This window comes from Manis pentadactyla, chromosome 1, assembly GCF_030020395.1.
Source record: "Manis pentadactyla isolate mManPen7 chromosome 1, mManPen7.hap1, whole genome shotgun sequence".
Classification (NCBI taxonomy): domain Eukaryota; kingdom Metazoa; phylum Chordata; class Mammalia; order Pholidota; family Manidae; genus Manis; species Manis pentadactyla.
Window position 1 is genome coordinate 116,362,917 of NC_080019.1, and position 18,465 is coordinate 116,381,381.

Here is an 18,465-nt window from a genome sequence, read left to right on the forward strand (position 1 = left end):
CCCATAGCTTGACAGCAGGGCGCAAGGCCTCCTGCTACCCGGCCCCTCCCGTGTTTTCCTCCCTGCCCTCCTTCTCCTATCTCCATATAGGCCATAAGCTCTCCTCAGGACCCCATGTGCCCCTCTACCATTGCTTCCACTGATTTTACTCCTCCTCCACCACCTACTACTACTCACTTTCTAAACTTCTTTCCTGCATAGAGTTGACTCAGCTAAATCCTGTTATGAGTTAAACTGTATCTCCCCCAAATGTGTATGTCGAAGCGCTAACCCCCAGTACCTCAAAAATGTGACCTTATTTGGAAATGGGGTCGTTCCAGATGTAATTAGATAAGAGGAAGTCATACTGGAAGGGCAGGTCCAATCCAATATGACTCTGTCTATATAAAAAGGGAAATTTGGACTCAGAGACACACACGAGGAGAACATAGTACAAAGAGACCCAGGGAGAAGATGGCCATTGATAAATCAAGGAGACAGGCTTGGAACAGATCCTCCCCTCATATCCCTCAGCAGAAGCCACCCTGCTGACACCTCAGTCTAGTCTCCAGACCTGTGAGAACACTTTTTGTTGTTCTAAACAGCCCAAATTGTTGCACTTTGTCACAGCAGGCTAGGAAACCAGTACACTCTGCCATATCAATTTCCCCAGCTTTTAATTCCCTTCTCACTGCCGCACTCAGCCAGCCTCCTCTGCCAGAGGTGTTTGCCCGCTGCCGTGCACCTGCTCTCCACTTGTGTCACGAGTGCATTTCTGACTCCCTAACAGGATCCTGATCCCCCAGGGGCAAGCCATTTATTTGTGCTTCTTTTTCATCCCTGACAGTGTCTGGTACTTTGCTGACTACATAGCAGGATGAATTAAATGGAATTTACCCTGAAAGGTGGCTCCTTGCTTCTTATCACTATATTACAGCACTTCTCCAAGCCCATGGAGGTCAGACAAGGGGCCATGGGCACCAGGAAACCAGGAGGCAGACTGAGCAGTAGCCATATGGGGCTTCTGTTGGCCATGGGGAGCACATGGAGTCATGGGATGTCAGGCCTGGGAGGGAGCACAGAGAGAGATCTCCTGTTCTGCAGAAGAGGACCCTGAAGCTCTGGGAGCTCAAGGGCTGTCACATCACAGAGAGCAAGAGCCAGTGCTGGCACACGAGCCCAATCCCTCGACTCCCAGACCAGTACTGTGGACTAGGGGTGTCTGTCCTGTGGTAAGGGGCAGGCTGCCAAAAGGGCATTCAGAGGGCCACCAGGGCAAGCTCTGTAGGGCAGGTCAACAGGCCATAAGTAAGCTTAGTGACTTACAAAAGCACCAGTCCAATCAGTGGAAAGGGAGAGATGATGAGAACAAAGGGGTGGGGCACACAATGCAGCTGAGGGCTCTGCCAGATGAAGGCCTCTGTACAAAGCTGGTGTTACTGCACAGCCATGATGGTCACTGCACGTGCAGGGTGCAGTGGCCAGTTAGTGTTCTGCCACAGCCCAGGCAGATTCCCATCATGTCAAGTTGGGAGTGGCCCCTGCGAGGTACAGCTGTGTGGCTCCTGTGAACCTGGGCCTTGCCACCACTATGTCTGGAAGTACTGAAATTTTTTCTGGGTGCAACTAATGGGAAACCAAGAGCTCCACGTGAAAGCCCAGGCTTTTCCAGAACAAAGTCAAGAAAGAGACAGGCATCAGAATTCTGTATCTTACTGAAAGAAGGCATTGGGTCCAAATGTGAGAGTTATTAAAGCAAATGATTGAGTACCATTGTAACCATGCAGCCTGCAGCCCTAAAAAATTATGCTATAAAGAAGTTTTAATGACCTGAGAAAATACTTTTGATACTATGTTAGGTGAAAAATGCAGACTAGGAAAAAAAGGTGTGGTAGACTGTGGAGCTCAACCATGTATAGCACTATGCATAGGAGGGGAGTATTCTAAAATATTCAGAGGTTAGCTGTGAGTTTTAACTGACTATTTTTTCCCTTGCATATTTAGGATTTCTATGGTGAGTATGTATCATTTACAGAGTATAAAGATAACTGTGTTTTTATGTTTTAAGACACTAATTCTGTGCTGATGAGGAAACATAGTTGTCAGGTGTGGCCATTCTCTGCTACTGGAAAATGATCATACTGCTCTGCTCTCCAGAAATGCTCTTCCGAACCAAGAGGAAATCCCACCCCAGATGGGGAAATCCAGTTACTCACATTCTGAATATTTCTGTAGCTGGTCAAATTCTTCTGGAGTGAGGGAGACCCACTGTTCTTCATTCATCTTTAAGCCAGGTGTGAGTGCTTGAGGCCAGGGATGGAGTTTTGTTCACCAGGGCGAAGCCAAAGCCCAGCCCAGGGCCTGGCTCATTGCAGAAATGTGATGGACAAACTCTTCGGGAGATTTCTCGAGGACCCAACTGTCTATGGCAGCAGGAGGCACCTTTCAGCAGATGAGAGAAGACTTCTGTTATTCCTCAGGCAACATCCTTCTGTCTGTAGTCAAGGTAAATTCAGAAATCCTTGCTTGTCAAGGTAAAATCAGAAAAGACATTGTGAATGAGTGTTAGAATACATAAGTCACCTTTTCTTACTTGAAAAATATCCCCAAATGTTCTTTGCTTAAAGATTTATAAGAGGCAATGGTTTTCAAGGAGGGGATGTCCCCTCAGGGAATCTGAAGAGGGCATCAGACCAGAAGAGCACAACTCCAGACACTTGTCCGGCTGGGGTAGGTAGGGGTCAGGTGGCCTGTATGAATAGGTGGTCATACTCTTAAACTCTGGGAAAGTTGAACTGTCTCACATGAAAGGTGGTAATAGGACCTCCTACGGCCAACCTTAAGGCATGAAAATGCCTTCGGCTGTTGGATGCCTCATGAGTAAGTAAGTACAGGGACAGTAGCCTACGTGGTATGATTTGGAAGGTAAGCCCGTCTCTCTACTGATATCTAAATTCCACCATTAAAGCTGCTTACTTTCCTCTTATGAGTCACACTGGGAATTCAAACACCCCCCAAGGCTGGCTAACATCCTAGACTAAAGCAGTTTTCTTTTCTCTCAGAACCACAAATAAGTGATTGGAGGGAGGGCCTGCGGACCCCAGGGCAGAGGAACCTGAAAGAGGGAAAGGGGACGGAGTCAGACAGATGCTTAGCTTTTCCTATGAGCCCCTCCTAGAACAGTGACTCTGTTAGTCATACCATCAGTCCTTAAATCAGTTTAGTGGGTTGTGAGATTAATGTGGTGGGCCAAGACCAGCATTTAAAAATGTGAAATAAAATAGGATAGAATGGAATGGAATGAAATGGAATTGAATATAAGAGTGCATCTCCTTTCAGTTATATATACATGTGTACACTGATTATAATATAAGATATATTTCTTTTCTGGGTTGAAGTAAAAAAAAAAAGTTGCAAAGCCACCAACCTAAAAAGAGGAAAAATAAAGATCAATGTTACCAAAGAGTAAGTCAGTTTTAATAAAATTGTGAACAGTCAGTCTTAAGGCAAGTTGGGGAGCCTGGAGCCCATGCAGACCAGCATGTGAGATGAGACCAGCCAGTGAAGAGGCAGATTTGGACAGTTCTCTGGGGGGGCCTGTAGACTTGGTTGGTGTGCATCTGGAGGGCTGAATCTGAGCTGAGGGCAGATGCCTGAGGGAGATTCTGGCTCTACAAGGAGGACCTTCCACCAGTCAGAGCTCTCCAACAGTAGATGGGAATGCATGACACAGGAGTGAGACGCCTGCATCCCTGGGAACATCCAAATTCTAGTTTATTTCCTTAAATGTCCAGTTCTCTCCTTAATCTGCCAGCCCATTGGATTTCTGCTCGTCAGCACCTGCTCTTGCCAAGGTGCCCATTGACCACATTCTCAAATACAACCATCAGGCCTTCCTTGTTTCATCTACTCTCTCTGCAGCCTTTGCCCTGGCAGAAAGCAACCTCCTGCAATCTCATCTTCTTGAGTTTTCCTCCTCAGTTTTGCCATTTCCTCCTCCTCTTTCTTTAGCCATTGTTAAATAGTAGTCCTTCTCAAATCCTATCCACAGGCCCCTCTGCACCCCATAGCCCTTCTCTGAAGGATCTCATCCACCTCCAAGTCCCAGTGGCTCCCAGGCATGCTGCTCCAGCCCTGCACTCTCTCCTCAGTACAGATCTGAATTTTCAACCATCTACTGCCATCACCTGTACGTCTCGAACCACCCCAAACTGGCAGCTTCCATGGCCCCTAGACTGCCCCAGAAGCCCGAGGCTCAGCCTAAGCTTGTCCTGCTCTCTCTCCTGCCAAACCCAGGCACCTGTCTGGGAGCGTGACCATCCTCTGTGTGTTCCATCCTCTCCATCATGCCAGCCAGGTCATTAACTCAGACCCTCCTGTCCTCTCGCCTGGCCTCTGACAACAGCCTCCTGCTGGTCTTCCTGTCTTGGATTTTTCTCTCCTTCCCTTGATCCACTCTAAACTGCCAACTAGATCAAATCTTTCCTGGTAATAAAATTCTTTCAGTGGTTTCTATTGCCTGTAGAATAAAATGTAATCTTTTCATGATACACAAAGCTCTTTATGATCTGGCCTCTGATTATCAATTCAGTCCAAAAATGAGGTGTGACCTTTAGAAACATTTTCCATCATACCAGGGAATTCAACATTACAACCGGTATTATCATCACTGCTGTTGTCATTTAATCGACACTTATTTTCATTGTGCTATGTGCTTTACATATATTATCTGTTAGTCCTCATAACAACCATGTAAATTAAGCATTGTCTTCCCTATTTCTAGGTGAGGAAAATGAGGCAAGGTGTTTAGTAAATAATGGTGAGGAGAAAGAAGGAACCCCCAATGCTTTTGTTGAAGAATGCCTCTCTCATCATATCATTCTGCAGACTCTCAGGAGAACAGAGTTCTAAGGGGGCCCAGAGACACACTGAATGGGAACACCATGGAACTCGAAATCAGAATGCATAGGGATTTGAATTCTGGCTCTGCTTCTTATTATCTATTTGACTCTAGACAAATTTTTTGTTTCCTGAACTTCAGTTTCTTCATCTCAAAAATGGGGTACTACTAAAAAAAATCTGAGTTACTGTTAGGATTAAGTGAGTTACTATATGCAAAACATAAACAAACACCTCTCCCCCAAACCTCACTTAGCACAATGCCTGTCACACAGTGGGCACTCAATAAATAATTATTGTTATCAATCTATTGCAGATACACTTAGCAATATGACTTGAACAGTCAGCTGATAGCAGTTGGTTGCAAAGTCTTTGTGTTATGCCATACATATCTGAAATTGATCTTATCCTGCTCCAGGTTGTTGTAATTTTGTAATGATTCATCAAACCTTTGTCTACTAGTTTTAGCATCCACTGATAATTCTTGCCTGGATTAATTATTATTATGATAGTGAACTTTTAATTCCACTGTTCCTTCTATATTTAGTATAGGAAGCTTCTACTATAAGGAAGAGCTTTCCCTTCTCCTTTGTTTCTTTATATCAGTTTATTTATATACATTTATTCACACTCTAAGTACTGTATATACTATAAAATATAAATGTAATAAAGACAGATAATACTTAAACATGTATAGATATATAATACACTTATATATAATACATTATTTATATTAATGGTTCTAATTTTATTCAGTGGGTTATAATTACTATCATTATTTACCTTGATTCTCAAATTGTCCCAGATTTGACCAGTGGAAGCTCATTCAAGATGATTCCTTGTTCTTTAGACATATTCCCATCATTTTCTGAGCACATCTTTATTTTCTGGTATACAAAAGGTTTCAGTCTCATCTTGTATTTCCTCAGTTCTAGTCCTGAAATCAGTCATTTTTCTGAAGTGCTGATTCCTTTTAGTGAGGAATGGCATTTGAAACAAAGCTTTGGGCACTCAGTGTGCTCCTGCTACTGGGGTATCATTGCTCCGCAGCCATATGAGGGACAGGGCTAACAAATACATGCATGTATACACACACATCTCATCTCTGGCTATCTATCTATCTATCTATCTATCTATCTATCTATCTATCTATCTATCTATCATCTATCTATCCATCTATCTTTCTATTTTTCCACCCATCCATTCATCCATCCATGTTAAAAACCCCTAGTTCATACACACACCTCCTATTACAGTCCATTGCTGCAGTGCCAACTGTAGCCCTCGTTTCCTTCCATATTTTTTAAACTTCCTTCTCTAATAAACTTTGTTTCCATTGTATGTAATATACTTATTTGCTCAAGCCTAAAATACACAGAAAGTAGTTTCAGAATTGCCAGCCACATCTCTGTGGGGAAAAAAAAAGTTCAAGATTTGTTTACAGTTCTTGTCTTCAGACAAGAACTTGTCTTGTCATCCTCAAAATATTATTTTCAAAAGTTACTTTAGTTCTTTCCCACTCCCATTCATTTCTATTTGTATTTCACCGTAGGGTTTTTTGTCCATTCCCATTGAATCTTTTTCAGTATAGTTTGAAAAGTCAGAACAACGTGGAAAGGTATATGCAGAGAAGCCCTGTTTTCCCCCTTCCTTTACTCTGCTCCCATCCCCTTCCTTTCCATCTTATACCCACTCACCTGTTAGAGTTCCTAGTTTATCATTCTTGTTTACTTTTGCACCAGTGAGTAGACATATAGATATTTATTTCTCCTTCTTTATTACATAAAAGGTAGCACATTATGGATTATCTTTTGCACATTTTTTTTCACTTACCAATTCATCCCATGAAGCACTCTGTTCATACAGAGCATTCATACAGATGTTTACACAGATCGTCGTCATTTAGAACAAATTTGACTCCAACACTTACTTGCTTAAAACCCTTCAGAGGCCTCTCTTGGCCTCTAGGATAAAGGGCAGGTTTGGAAGACAGTTCCTAAGGGTCTTTGACCTGTAGCTCCCTTCTCCATCCTTACTCCAATTACCTCCTGCCCATATGTTCCACATTTCAGCTCAATCAACCTACTGTCTATGCCTAGCACCTAGCAAAGTGGCTGGCATATGGTAGGACCTCATAAACATTAGTTAATGGACTGACAAACACACCATGCCTTTAATCTACCAATGCCCTTCATGCCTTTCTTCTCATAATAAGCCATTACTCATATGTCTGGTTCCGATAAAAAGGTCACTTCTTTTCTATAGCATTTGTGAACTCTTTAAAAAACTAAGTTGTTCTCCCAGTGGTGTTCCCATTGAACACATAGATCCTCTATATTTCTTTATTGTGGTAGCTGACGGTTCCGTGTAGGAGACAGACATCCAAACAGAAAATTAACACACAGCTGGTAAGAGTCGTGGTACAGACAGGTACAGATGGGGAACTATGGGGCCATCTAACGTGTCTGTAGCAGGCAACAGGATTGGAAAAAGATTCCTGACGGAGCTGAGGAGGAGTAACAAGGTAAAGGGATATATTTTGCAATGACCCAACAAATATTCGTATTACAATTGTTCTGTTTTAACCCAGTTCTTGGCTCCATAGTGGAAGAAACTGCACCATTCTTTGTTTCCATCAGGAAAAGTCAGCTGCTTGAAGCACCGCCTGACTCTCCAGATGGTAACTGCTGACTCTGCTCCCCATGATGGCCCGCTGGTTTTCTGCCCTCTGGTAGAGAGGATAGCTACCACATGCGAGGGCTTGCTCTAGCCGCCACCACTTGGCACCTCCATTTCGGCAGCCTGATCCATCGCTCCCCACTCAGAGGCTCTCTGCAGCATGAACAAGCTGCTTATTACACTCTGAGCATCTTTCCTGACAGAAAAAAATGTAATAGGGTTTTCCAAATAACACTCAGATTGGATATTGTCAGGCTTGGGTGGGAGAAGACTGTTTTATGTCCCTCTAACTATGCCACTCTGAGCATTTGCTTCAGCTCCCTGGGCCTCAGTTTTCTTGTCTATAAAATGAGGGGGTGGGAAAATGGTTTCTAACACGTTTTCTAGCTCTACAATTTTATGTACTGGATCAAAGTCTGTTTGTTCTGTACAGATGTCAGCATGGAAATCACAAGTCAGAGGGAAGACAGCAAATTCAATGGGTATTGAATCACACCCCAGGTCTCTCTATTCATTTGAATGAATCAGCCATAGCCAATTACCCAGGAACAAACACCTCTTCCTCTCATCTTTGCTCTCATAAAAACATTAACTCATGAATATGGCATTAGATTGGGGGAGCTTATTTATATGAATCTGATGATTCTTAACACACCCATAATGAGTATATTTTTCTAAGTGAAGAATGACTAAAAGCTAGAGAAATAAGAACCCCTCTCTCTTCCCAGACTTGTGACACACTGCAGCTTGGTCAAGGTCCCATCTCTTGGTGTTTGCTCTTGCCCATCCTTCTCCAACTCTGTAACTTCTCTGCAGCCTTTGGTGCTCACATCCAGTGTCATCTCCTCCAGGAAGCTCCCTTGAGTTGTCTGGATGGGGCTGGTCATATCTTCCCTGCTCTCCGATAGCTTCTTAGGATTGTCTCCACTATGGCATTTACCCCCTGCAGTGTATTGGCCAATGCTTCCCTGTGAGATTCTGAGCTCCTTCAGGGCAGAAACAGTGTCCTGCCTGCTTTATAGCTCCAGTTGCTGCAAGATGTCTAAGGGTTCATTTCTTGACCACTAGAAAAGTTGTTCTCAACCTTTTTTGACTGAGCCCATTTGGGTGGAGCAGAAGATCCTACCACCCACTTATAGTTCCCAGTAGAGAAAGAACAAAGGTTTGACAACAGATTTGGAGAAGAACAAATGACGTAGGTCAGCATAAAATTGTAGGTAATATCATTTTTTTTTTTTTTTTTTTTTTTTAGATAATTATTTTTTATTGAAGGGTAGTTGACACACAGTATTACATTACATTAGTTTCAGGTGTACAACACAGTGATTCAACATTTATATACATGATAATTCTAAGTACCAGCTATCACCATACCAAGTTGTTACAATATTTTGACTATATTCCTTATGCTATACATTACATCCCGGTTGCTTATTTATTTTACAATTGGAAGTGTGTACTTTTTCTTGGTTGTTGTTGTTAGGGCATCTCTCATTTTTATTGATCAAATGGTTGTTAACAACAATAAAATTCTGTATAGGGGAGTCAATGCTCAATGCACAATCATTAATCCACCCCAAGCCTAATTTTCGTCAGTCTCCAATCTTCTGAGGCATAACAAACAAGTTCTTACATGGAGAACAAATTCTTACATAGTGAATAAGTTACATGGTGAACAGTACAAGGGCAGTCATCACAGAAACTTTTGGTTTTGCTCATGCATTATGAACTATAAACAGTCAGTTCAAATGAATACACATTTGATTTTTATACTTGATTTATATGTGGATACCACATTTCTCTCTTTATTATTTTTAATAAGATGCTGAAGTGGTAGGTAGATACAACATAAAGGTAGAAAACATAGTTTAGTGTTGTAAGAGAGCAAATGTATATGATCAGGTGTGTGCCTGTAGACTATGTGTTAATCCAAGCTAGACAAGGGCAATAAAACATCCACATATGCAGAAGATTTCTCTCAGAACAGGGGGGGTGAGGTTCTAAGCCTCACCTCTGTTGATCCCCAATTTCTCACCTGATGACCCCCCAGCGACTGTGCCTGTCTTAGGTTGTTCCTCCCTTGAGGAATCTTGTAGGTAATATCATTTATGAATCACTTATTTTTTAATAAAATACATGAATCAGTGCATGTATTCTAATTAAAAGTTTAATTAAAATATTGACCTATAAATTTATAACTATAAACTATAATCTATAAACTTACAATAATCACTTTATTATGCTTAACCTGAGAGTATATTAGGAGTTATGTAAGTTGCTTGAATTAATCACTGAACACTATTGCACCAGTCTGTTACATCAGTGGTCCCCCAAAACCATGCCTCCTGATATTCATGCCCTTTTTAGTCCCTTTCCCTTGAGGATGGGCCATGCCTATGACTTACTTTAGCCAAGAGAGTGCAGTAGAAGTGACATTACCAGTTTCAGGCCTGAATGTTAAGACGGCCTGGCAGCTTCTTTGTGTTTTGGGAGCACTGAACTGCCATCTCAGATGTTCAGCCACCTTGCTGGAAAGAGAGATCACAGAGAGACCGTGTGGACAGAGGGAGGTTTACCATTACATAGACGAGAACTGAGCAACCCAGCTAATGAAGAAAACTGAAGCCCCTTCTGTCAAGCCATTCTAGCCAGCACAGTCATTTAAACCATCCTAGCTGTGGTGTTGGGCATGGGAGATAAGAAACTATTTCAGATTTTACAGCCTTAGTAGACATGATGTGGAGTGGAGATAAGCTGTCCTTGCTGAGCCCTGCCCGAATTCCTGATGCACAGAATCATGCGGAATAATAAAATGACTGTTGAGCCACTAGGTTTTGGGGTAATTACGCAGTCATAGATAACCAAAACAGTTACATAAGCTACATTACATATATATCTGTTTAGCAGGAGGATATGCATGCTTGAATTACACAGTAATTCCTTTCAGGTTCTGGTGTGTGTGTCAGGGGGGAATGTCCCACACAGGACACCAAGAAATTCTCAAACACCAGCAGGGTGTCCAAGAACTCAACTCAATTTTGACTCTGCCTGGAGACAGCACTGGATTCCCCAGGTTAAGGGCTTTGTCCTACAAGACTGCCCTCCACCCCAACTCCAGACACTAGTTGTAAGCTCCAGGCTGTTACCGGTGCTTCTGACCTACTGGCTACAGATTGGCAGTACCAAAGACCCCTCTCTTAATTTTGGGCTGTACCTAAGACACCTCTCTTAAGTTCCATTAATTTTCTAGAGTGGCTCACAGAACTCAGGAAAACACTTACAGTTTATCAGTTTAATAAAGGATACAAGTTAACAGCCAGATGAAGAGATACACAGGGCAAGTCCCAAATAAAGGAGCCTCTCTCCTCGTGGAGCTTGTAGCCTGGCTCAGTGACACGTGGAAGCATTCTGGGTCCCCAAGCGTAAAAACTCTCTCTCTGACAGAGAAGAGGGATGCAAGAGAGTAATATGCTCTTCTCAGGGGTGTTTGTGAGGGTTTCATTATATAGTCATGATTGACTAAATCACTGGCCATTGACTGATGCAATGTTCAGCTTCCACAGTTGAGTGGGGTCTAAAAGTCTCTTACTAACATGACAAGACACCCATTGAAACTTTAAGGTTCTGAAGTGTTTTCTGAAACTGTGAAGACCAAAACACCTGGGAAATATATATTTAGTCTGACCTAATATATACTTCTTACAACTCATCATATCAATGATTCATGCTTGAACTATACTTGATTATGTCTTAAAATCTAGTAATTGGAAAATTATAGGCCTAAAATACCTAAGATGCAAGTGTATATCATTGCATGCTATTGGGTTAAACAAATACCCTCCATAAATTAGTACAATAATGATGAAGTTAAGTGAAACATAATTTCTAATTAAAAAGCAATAATAGCAGTTGCTGAATATCATTCCCAGTGCAAAGCAAGTGTACAACTGCACTGGTCACAACGTGACTTTCCCTCAGGTTGCAGGATTCTAACCACCCTGCTGAGTGAGGAGGACCCAGTTGCTGAGCATGTTGAAGCAGGCTGATTGTAGATAACCGAATTAGAGCCCCTGGGGAACTTAGTAATGAGCTAATTTGAGTTTATGAATAGCAAATATGAGTGAGCGCTAATAATTCATTTAGTGAATTACCAGCATATAGTCCTTGCACCAATATAAAATTAAGTCTGATATTGTGTGCTACCCATAAGAATATACAGAGGAGTTGCATTGAGGACTTGTATCTCATTAGTGGCCAGAGTGAACGAAAAAATCCCTGCTCTGGGGGAGGTGTGAAAATGTCAGGTCTAATGGAGCTGCCCAGGTGTGGGGGTGCTGGTACCCAGGAAAGGTGTGAGGGCTCCTGGGAGAGGCTGGGACCTGCTACTGGAGCGGCTGCCTTTGGCACAAGCAGGCAGTGTCAGAAGGGGGAGTATTTACAGCCCAGGGGCTCCTCAGCTTGAGTGTGGGTCATTCGTTCATGTATTGACCTGTTCAACAAATCTTTATAACAACAAGCCATAGCTGCAGTGTTCATTCATAGACTACAACACATCTGGAGCTTTATATTCTTCATCTGCTGCAGTCACCAAAACCTGTGAGGAAGGTATTTTTCACGTCCATTTTACAGCTGTGAAAACAGCTCTAGAGTGATTCTCCCAAGTTCACCACCCACAAGTGACAGAACTGGTATTTAAACCCAAGTCTGTTTAGTTCCAAAGCCCATGGTCTTTCCTTTCTCCAAAACACCTCTGGATGAGTAAGTACTGAGCACCCAAGTGCCAGGCCCAGTGCTAGGTGCTGATAACACCACCAAGCCAACTATGGAGGTCTAAGCTCTCCTCTTCAAACTGTAAGGTAAATAAGAAGCCAGAGGAAAAACTATGACATGCTCCTGGGAGGGTAACATTATCCGAGGAAAGAAACCTACAATATATTAAACATAAACACAGAATGGAATAGAATGCCAAATACGGAAGTTTGTGGTTCAGGAGACTAAACTTGCTCTTGCCCCAGGGCGCCTTTAACTGTTCTCTCAACAGGGAGAACGTTTACTCGGCGTTGCCACTAGGGGCGCTACATGGAAAGTACTGAGAAAAAAAAGTGGGTTGTAAATAGCATCACCGAAGTATGATTCTGGACGCCTCACTGAGGAGCTGATGCTGGGAAGAGGATGGTGAGAGGAGGCCTCTTTCATGAAATTACTACCTGAGGAAAATGACTCACATCCACTGTCAGGAAGCTTTCTTCGCAAAGCGCCAAGCACAAGTCTGGTATAGACCAGAAGTCAAATCGTGGCTCTACCATTTACAACTATGTGACATTAAACAAGTTGTTATTCATCTCTAAATGGGAATGATATTAATAGTAGTACATGTTTAACAGGGTTGTTATAAGAATTTTTGCATATTGTTTATGAGAGTCACAGCAAGTAAAGTTTCCTACCGGCGATGGTTCTTCACGTGCAGTGCTCACACCAGCAGTACTGGCATTACCCGGAACATGTAAGAAAAGCAAATTCTTACAACCCACCCAGACCTACAGAAATTCAGGGTGGCCCAGCAATCTGTGTCAGCGTTTTGGGGCCTCTGCTTTACATTATGTAAGGGAAAGGACTGAGAAGAGGACCTTGGGATATACGGAGTGGCTCCTTCTCCTTCTGGGGGCCCTAAAGTAGACAGATTCTTGATCTCTCACGTCAGTCCCACTTTCTTGAGGCAGGAAAATATTGTAGGGAAGCCAGAGCCCCATGACGGCCAGATGCCTGTCATCCTACCTAGCTCCCCAAATACTCATGTTATGGATGACTTGTATTCTTGAAGAATTTTTCTCTCCTTACATTCTGGATCTGTGTTTCATATTCTTCCTGTGCCATTTTGTGCCAGACATATAATCTCAAGAAGGCACAGATAGGTAATAGGAGTTTCCTATCATAGAGTGAAGGGCAAAAACCAACACACAGAAAAGCCTGAGAGGGTGAGAAAATGACAGCTCTATTCACACTGCAGCTCATTTCTGTGTCAGAAATGGAACTATCAGAGATGAGACACCTCACTGGCATGAGAATGAGGCTTGGGAAGGTCTAGAAAAAGACAACACCATAAAAATACCAAGTACTGTGGTGGCAGTGGTATGGTGTATGCTTGTGTGCATATGTGTATTTAACAAGAACCGCAGCAAAACCAAACCACACCAAAGAGACAATATTCAAGTTTGGGACAGTGTGCAAAACCATGTTCAGCTTGACAAGTTCCAGGAGGAGTGTGGTGAGCTGGCTGTGAGCATCCTCTACTTCATGAACATCTTGTGTTCGTCCCCCTCCCTCCTCTGCTACCCCTCCATCTCCCATTCTTTAATTCTCTTTTCCTTTCCCTTCCTCCCACCTCTGCTTCCCATAACATTGTAGACAATACCATTTATTGTGAATCTGCTGCCTGTTCTACATTTATATTATCCTCAAAACAATCTTCCAAGGTAAGCATTATTATGTCTCAGTTCCTAGGATCAGACTCTTTGCAGACAGCTGACTGCTGCCCGAATGCAAAGCCCATACTCTGCTCACAGTCCATGCTGATTTTCAACCTATAACACAGTCTCTACATTATAAACTGCTTGAGGATCAATTTTCTGTCTCATTTTAGGAGCCCAGGATTTAGTTTATAGAAGGTGCTGGACAGTCAAGTGCTCTTCCTCCACCAACTCCATAGAACAACAATGTCCTTATGGGAAGTCATTCAATGATGATTCTGCACACAGACAACAGCACCTTGTTCCAACCCTAGACAATATGCTCTGGATGGCCCCCTCTGCCCCTGAGGTGTTTAGTCCTAGTTTGAAAAACACCTCATTAGTAATAGCTAATTTTACAATATGCCACACTGTCCTAAGCATTTTACGTGAATTATATGGTTGATTACCCATAACAACGTTATGAGGTAGATATAAATACTATACCCATTTTAAAGATGAGGATAGTGGAGCACAGAGGGTTAAGTAACTTGTCCTAGGTCATGTCACTATTAAGTGATGGATTCAGGATTCAAATCTAGGTAATCTGACTCTGGGGATTGTTCTTCACCATAGTGCCACGTGACACAAAATAACAGGGGCACTGAAATCACATAGCAGTCTTTGGCATAAGATAGTCATCAAGAAGATACAAACATATTTATAATAATTTAAAAATATTCTTATTTGATTAAAGCACAAAATCTAGGTAGGACATTTCATTGGGGGGGGGGGGCTCCTGAATTCCAGTTTCAGAAACACACAGCTTGATGGAGTTTTGGAAGCTGGGAAGAAAGATACATTCATTTCCCAAACAAATTAGAGAAGATGGAGTGGCATGGCCTGGAGTCCGTGGGTCAAATCCTCGTGATGTTCAGTAGCTAGGTGACTGAGCAAGTCACTTCTACTCTCTAGACTTCAAGTTCCTCATCTGACAATTTCAGAGAGTGAAGCAATTAAGATTTCTTCTAACAGTAACTCCATTTTCCTTCCAGAAATGTTTGCTCTTACCACATAGTGCCTGCTTCCATTATTTTAGGCTAGGAGGTGTCAATGATTTTTATACTCGCTTAAGTCATACTTCATTAGATAGAAACAGTAGCAAGATATTATTGCCAACTTACCAAATTGTTAAATATTTAAATAATATTTAAATAAATAAATATTTAAATAATATTTAAATATTATCTATTTAAAAAATAGATAATATTCTTGTTTGTAAGAATGTGAGGAAAGGGAAACTCTCCAATGCTGCTGGTGTGGAAGTAATTTAGCCAAAATAGCACTATTTATCAATAGCCTCAAAATGTACATTTCCATGTTATTTTACTTTTGTAAGTTTGTCTTAAGAAAGTAACTCTGGACATTAATAGCACTATCTCTGTGACTACTATTAGTACTTCCACAAGATTTCAATGCCAATGATAACTGTGGCAGCACTGCTCATAATAGCAAAAACGCCAAACAATTTAAATGTCTCACAATATGGGATGGCTAAATACATCTTCGGACATGCATTTAATTAAACACTCTGCAATCACTGAAACTCAGTAAAAAAAAAAATCCAAATCCATAGGGAAATGTCTTATGCAGATTAAACGTCAACAGCCAAAAGTTAACTAAAATATTAAACTATAAATATTTGTAGTAGGTGCAAAACTGTGTCAACCAGATCCCCTTCTGGAAAGAAGTATCAATTCCCCCAGATGCTTGGGCATGCACTGGCAGACAGGTCTCAGCTGTCAAACCCTTTTCAGGAATTGCCTTATCTGGAAAGATCTGCCTTGCCCAGGGTCATGCCCCCTTTCTGGGTGCACCACACACAAATACTCAATGATACAAAGAGAGCAGGTGTAAAGGCTTGGTCTATTCACCCCAACTGGGAACAACTCGGCAGGACCACTCCAGCCCAACTTCTCGTTTTGCCAAATCCTGCTCTGCCCCTTCCCTTCCACAAGTGGTGATCCCAAGAGCATTCCCTTTAAAACTAAGAATATTCCTGCACTGCAATCTCTACCTTAGATCTGCTTCCCAGAAAATCTGACTTGCAACCATATGGAAAATAAGAAAAAAGTCACACATATTCTTAAGTGAGTTGTAGTTTAAAAAGAAAATTAAGATGTGGAAGTGTTACATAACAGTTTAGTAAGCTGGTAATATCAGTGCTTAAAGATGCTTAAATCAATTTAATTTCTTAGAAAACAAGGAAGATGAAAAAAAAACAAAACAGGCCTCAACTCAAGAAGCTAAAGAAAAAAAGGAAATCTAAATAAGGCTGAAAGGGCCAGTATTGAAGAAGATAAAGGCAGAAAGTAATGAGCTAGCACCCAAAATAAAATAAAACAACCGGACAGTTAGGATATAAAATAAAAAGCTTTTCATTGTTGTTGAAAAAAACCAATAAAGAAGACAATTCCTTGGGGGAAGATAAAAATAGAGAGAGAGAAGGAGGAGGATAAGGAGAAGAACCAGTGATATTAGGAATGAAAAGGGGCACAATCATAAATGCATGAGATTTTATTAAATTATGAGAGAATATGATATTCAATAGCATTACATTTGAAAAACTAGATGAGATGGGAATTTGTGAAAAAATAAAAAATATAAAAAGTCACTCAAAAAGTAGAACAGCCTGACTAGTCCAATAACACAGACAAACTGAATTAATATTCAAAGGCTACTTGACCCAACCTCCTGGTCAAGACAGTTTCACAGTCAAGTACTAAGCATCAAGGAACAGATAATTCTCCTCTTAGATAAGATGTTCCAGAGCATAGAAAAAGATGTTAAGTTACAGCTTAATTTATGAAGCCAGAATAACCTGGCTATAAAAACTGAATAAGGAGAGCACAAATAAAAACCAACTATAGATCAATCTCTTTACTAAACTAAACACCACCCCCCCCCGCCCCCCATAATAGCAAAACCTAGTATAGTATTAATTCTAGGAAAGCAAGGATGGATCAAGATTACAAACCTATCAATATAATTCACTATATTAACAATAGAAAAGAAATAAAAAAGAAAAAATAGAAAAAATTCAACACCCAAATATGATGTAAAAGCAAACACACCTCTAAGAACTTTAGAAAGTAAATGGAACATCCTTTACTTCATAATAGCTATCTACTAAAACCCCATAGCCAAATTCATACTTAAGTGGCAAATATTAGAAGCACTATCATTAAAATCAAGGGTAAGATAAGGATGTATGTTATAATCTCTACTATTCACCATTCTGCTAGAGATCCTAGGCAGCAAATTTAATAAGAAGAAATGAGGTATACGTGTTAGAATAGAAAAGATGAAACTTTCACAGTTTTTAATGATATGATAATATACCTAGAAAGACCAAGAGAATAAGATAACTATCAAGAAATTTCAACAAAGTGACTATATATAAGTTAACTCAAAATTTAAAAATGAATTGCTTTTCTCTACACATGCAATAGCTGATTAGGAAATATGGCATAATAGAAAAAGATCTCTTTCAAAATTTTAATGAAAAGTAGCATGTACCTGAAGTAAATCTAACAAGAAATATGCAAGGTCCTTGTAGAGAAATCTATAAAAATTTACTGAAGGACATAAAGGAAAACTTGAATAAATGGAGAAATATCTTATCCATGGTAAGGAAGGCTCAGTTTAGTTTGGTACATATTGGCTATGTGACCTTGGGAAAAATCTTAAATCTTAATCTATCTAAGCCATAGTGTTGTCATTTGTAAAATGAGAATAAGGGAACCTCTCTTATGCAGTTATTGTGACTATTAGAACTAGTAGAAGTAAATAACATTAAAAAAAATTCTAAATCAGAGCAATATTTTTAGTAGTGCAAATATATGTATGTAACTGCAAAAATGAAACCTATGAAAGGATGCATACATCTATCGTTACCTCCAAAGAACACAATAGAAATTTGAAGTTGAGGTTCCATGATCTGTAATATTTTAATTCTTTTTAAAAAGAGGAATGTACTATTTATAAAATTAAAAATCTACAGGAAATTTCCTTATTTTCACCATCTTGGTCTGCTTTACTGTATTTTTTTTCTGGCACAACTCTAATCAATCTTCTCAAAGTTTACTTGCATTGGTTAGAGATTGGATCTTGGAGAATATTGACCTGAAGGTAGATAAAGGTGTTCATACTACATAGTAACATATATACTGTGTATGGGCTTACAGTGAAAAGACATGAATAATGTGCATTACATGTCTTTTGGTACTTTATGAGTATTATATGTGTATATGTGGATTAATTATTTCTTAACTCTGCATAAATGTATACCTTAGTTAAATAAATAAATTATCTGCAGTTCTCCTACACCAGAATTGTTATTTTGTACATTATAGTGGATTTTTCTGATTTGAAATTCTATTTTATCTTCTGTTTATCTTCT

The 18,465-nt window shown here is 40.6% G+C and overlaps 1 protein-coding gene across 9 annotated transcripts in view; it reads right to left on the reverse strand.

Moving 5' to 3' along the window:
• DGKG (diacylglycerol kinase gamma) overlaps positions 1 to 18,465 on the reverse strand; it is a 198,697-nt gene that overhangs the window by 162,408 nt on the left and 17,824 nt on the right. For all 9 annotated transcript variants that reach the window (XR_008997165.1, XR_008997166.1, XM_057500889.1 and 6 more), the window contains exon 2: positions 2,196 to 2,421. Coding sequence is in view for 7 of the 9 variants with exons in the window: in XM_057500889.1 (XP_057356872.1) it covers positions 2,196 to 2,262 (67 nt within the window). In the remaining 2 variants the exon portion in view is untranslated. The remainder of the gene's footprint in view (positions 1 to 2,195; positions 2,422 to 18,465) is intronic.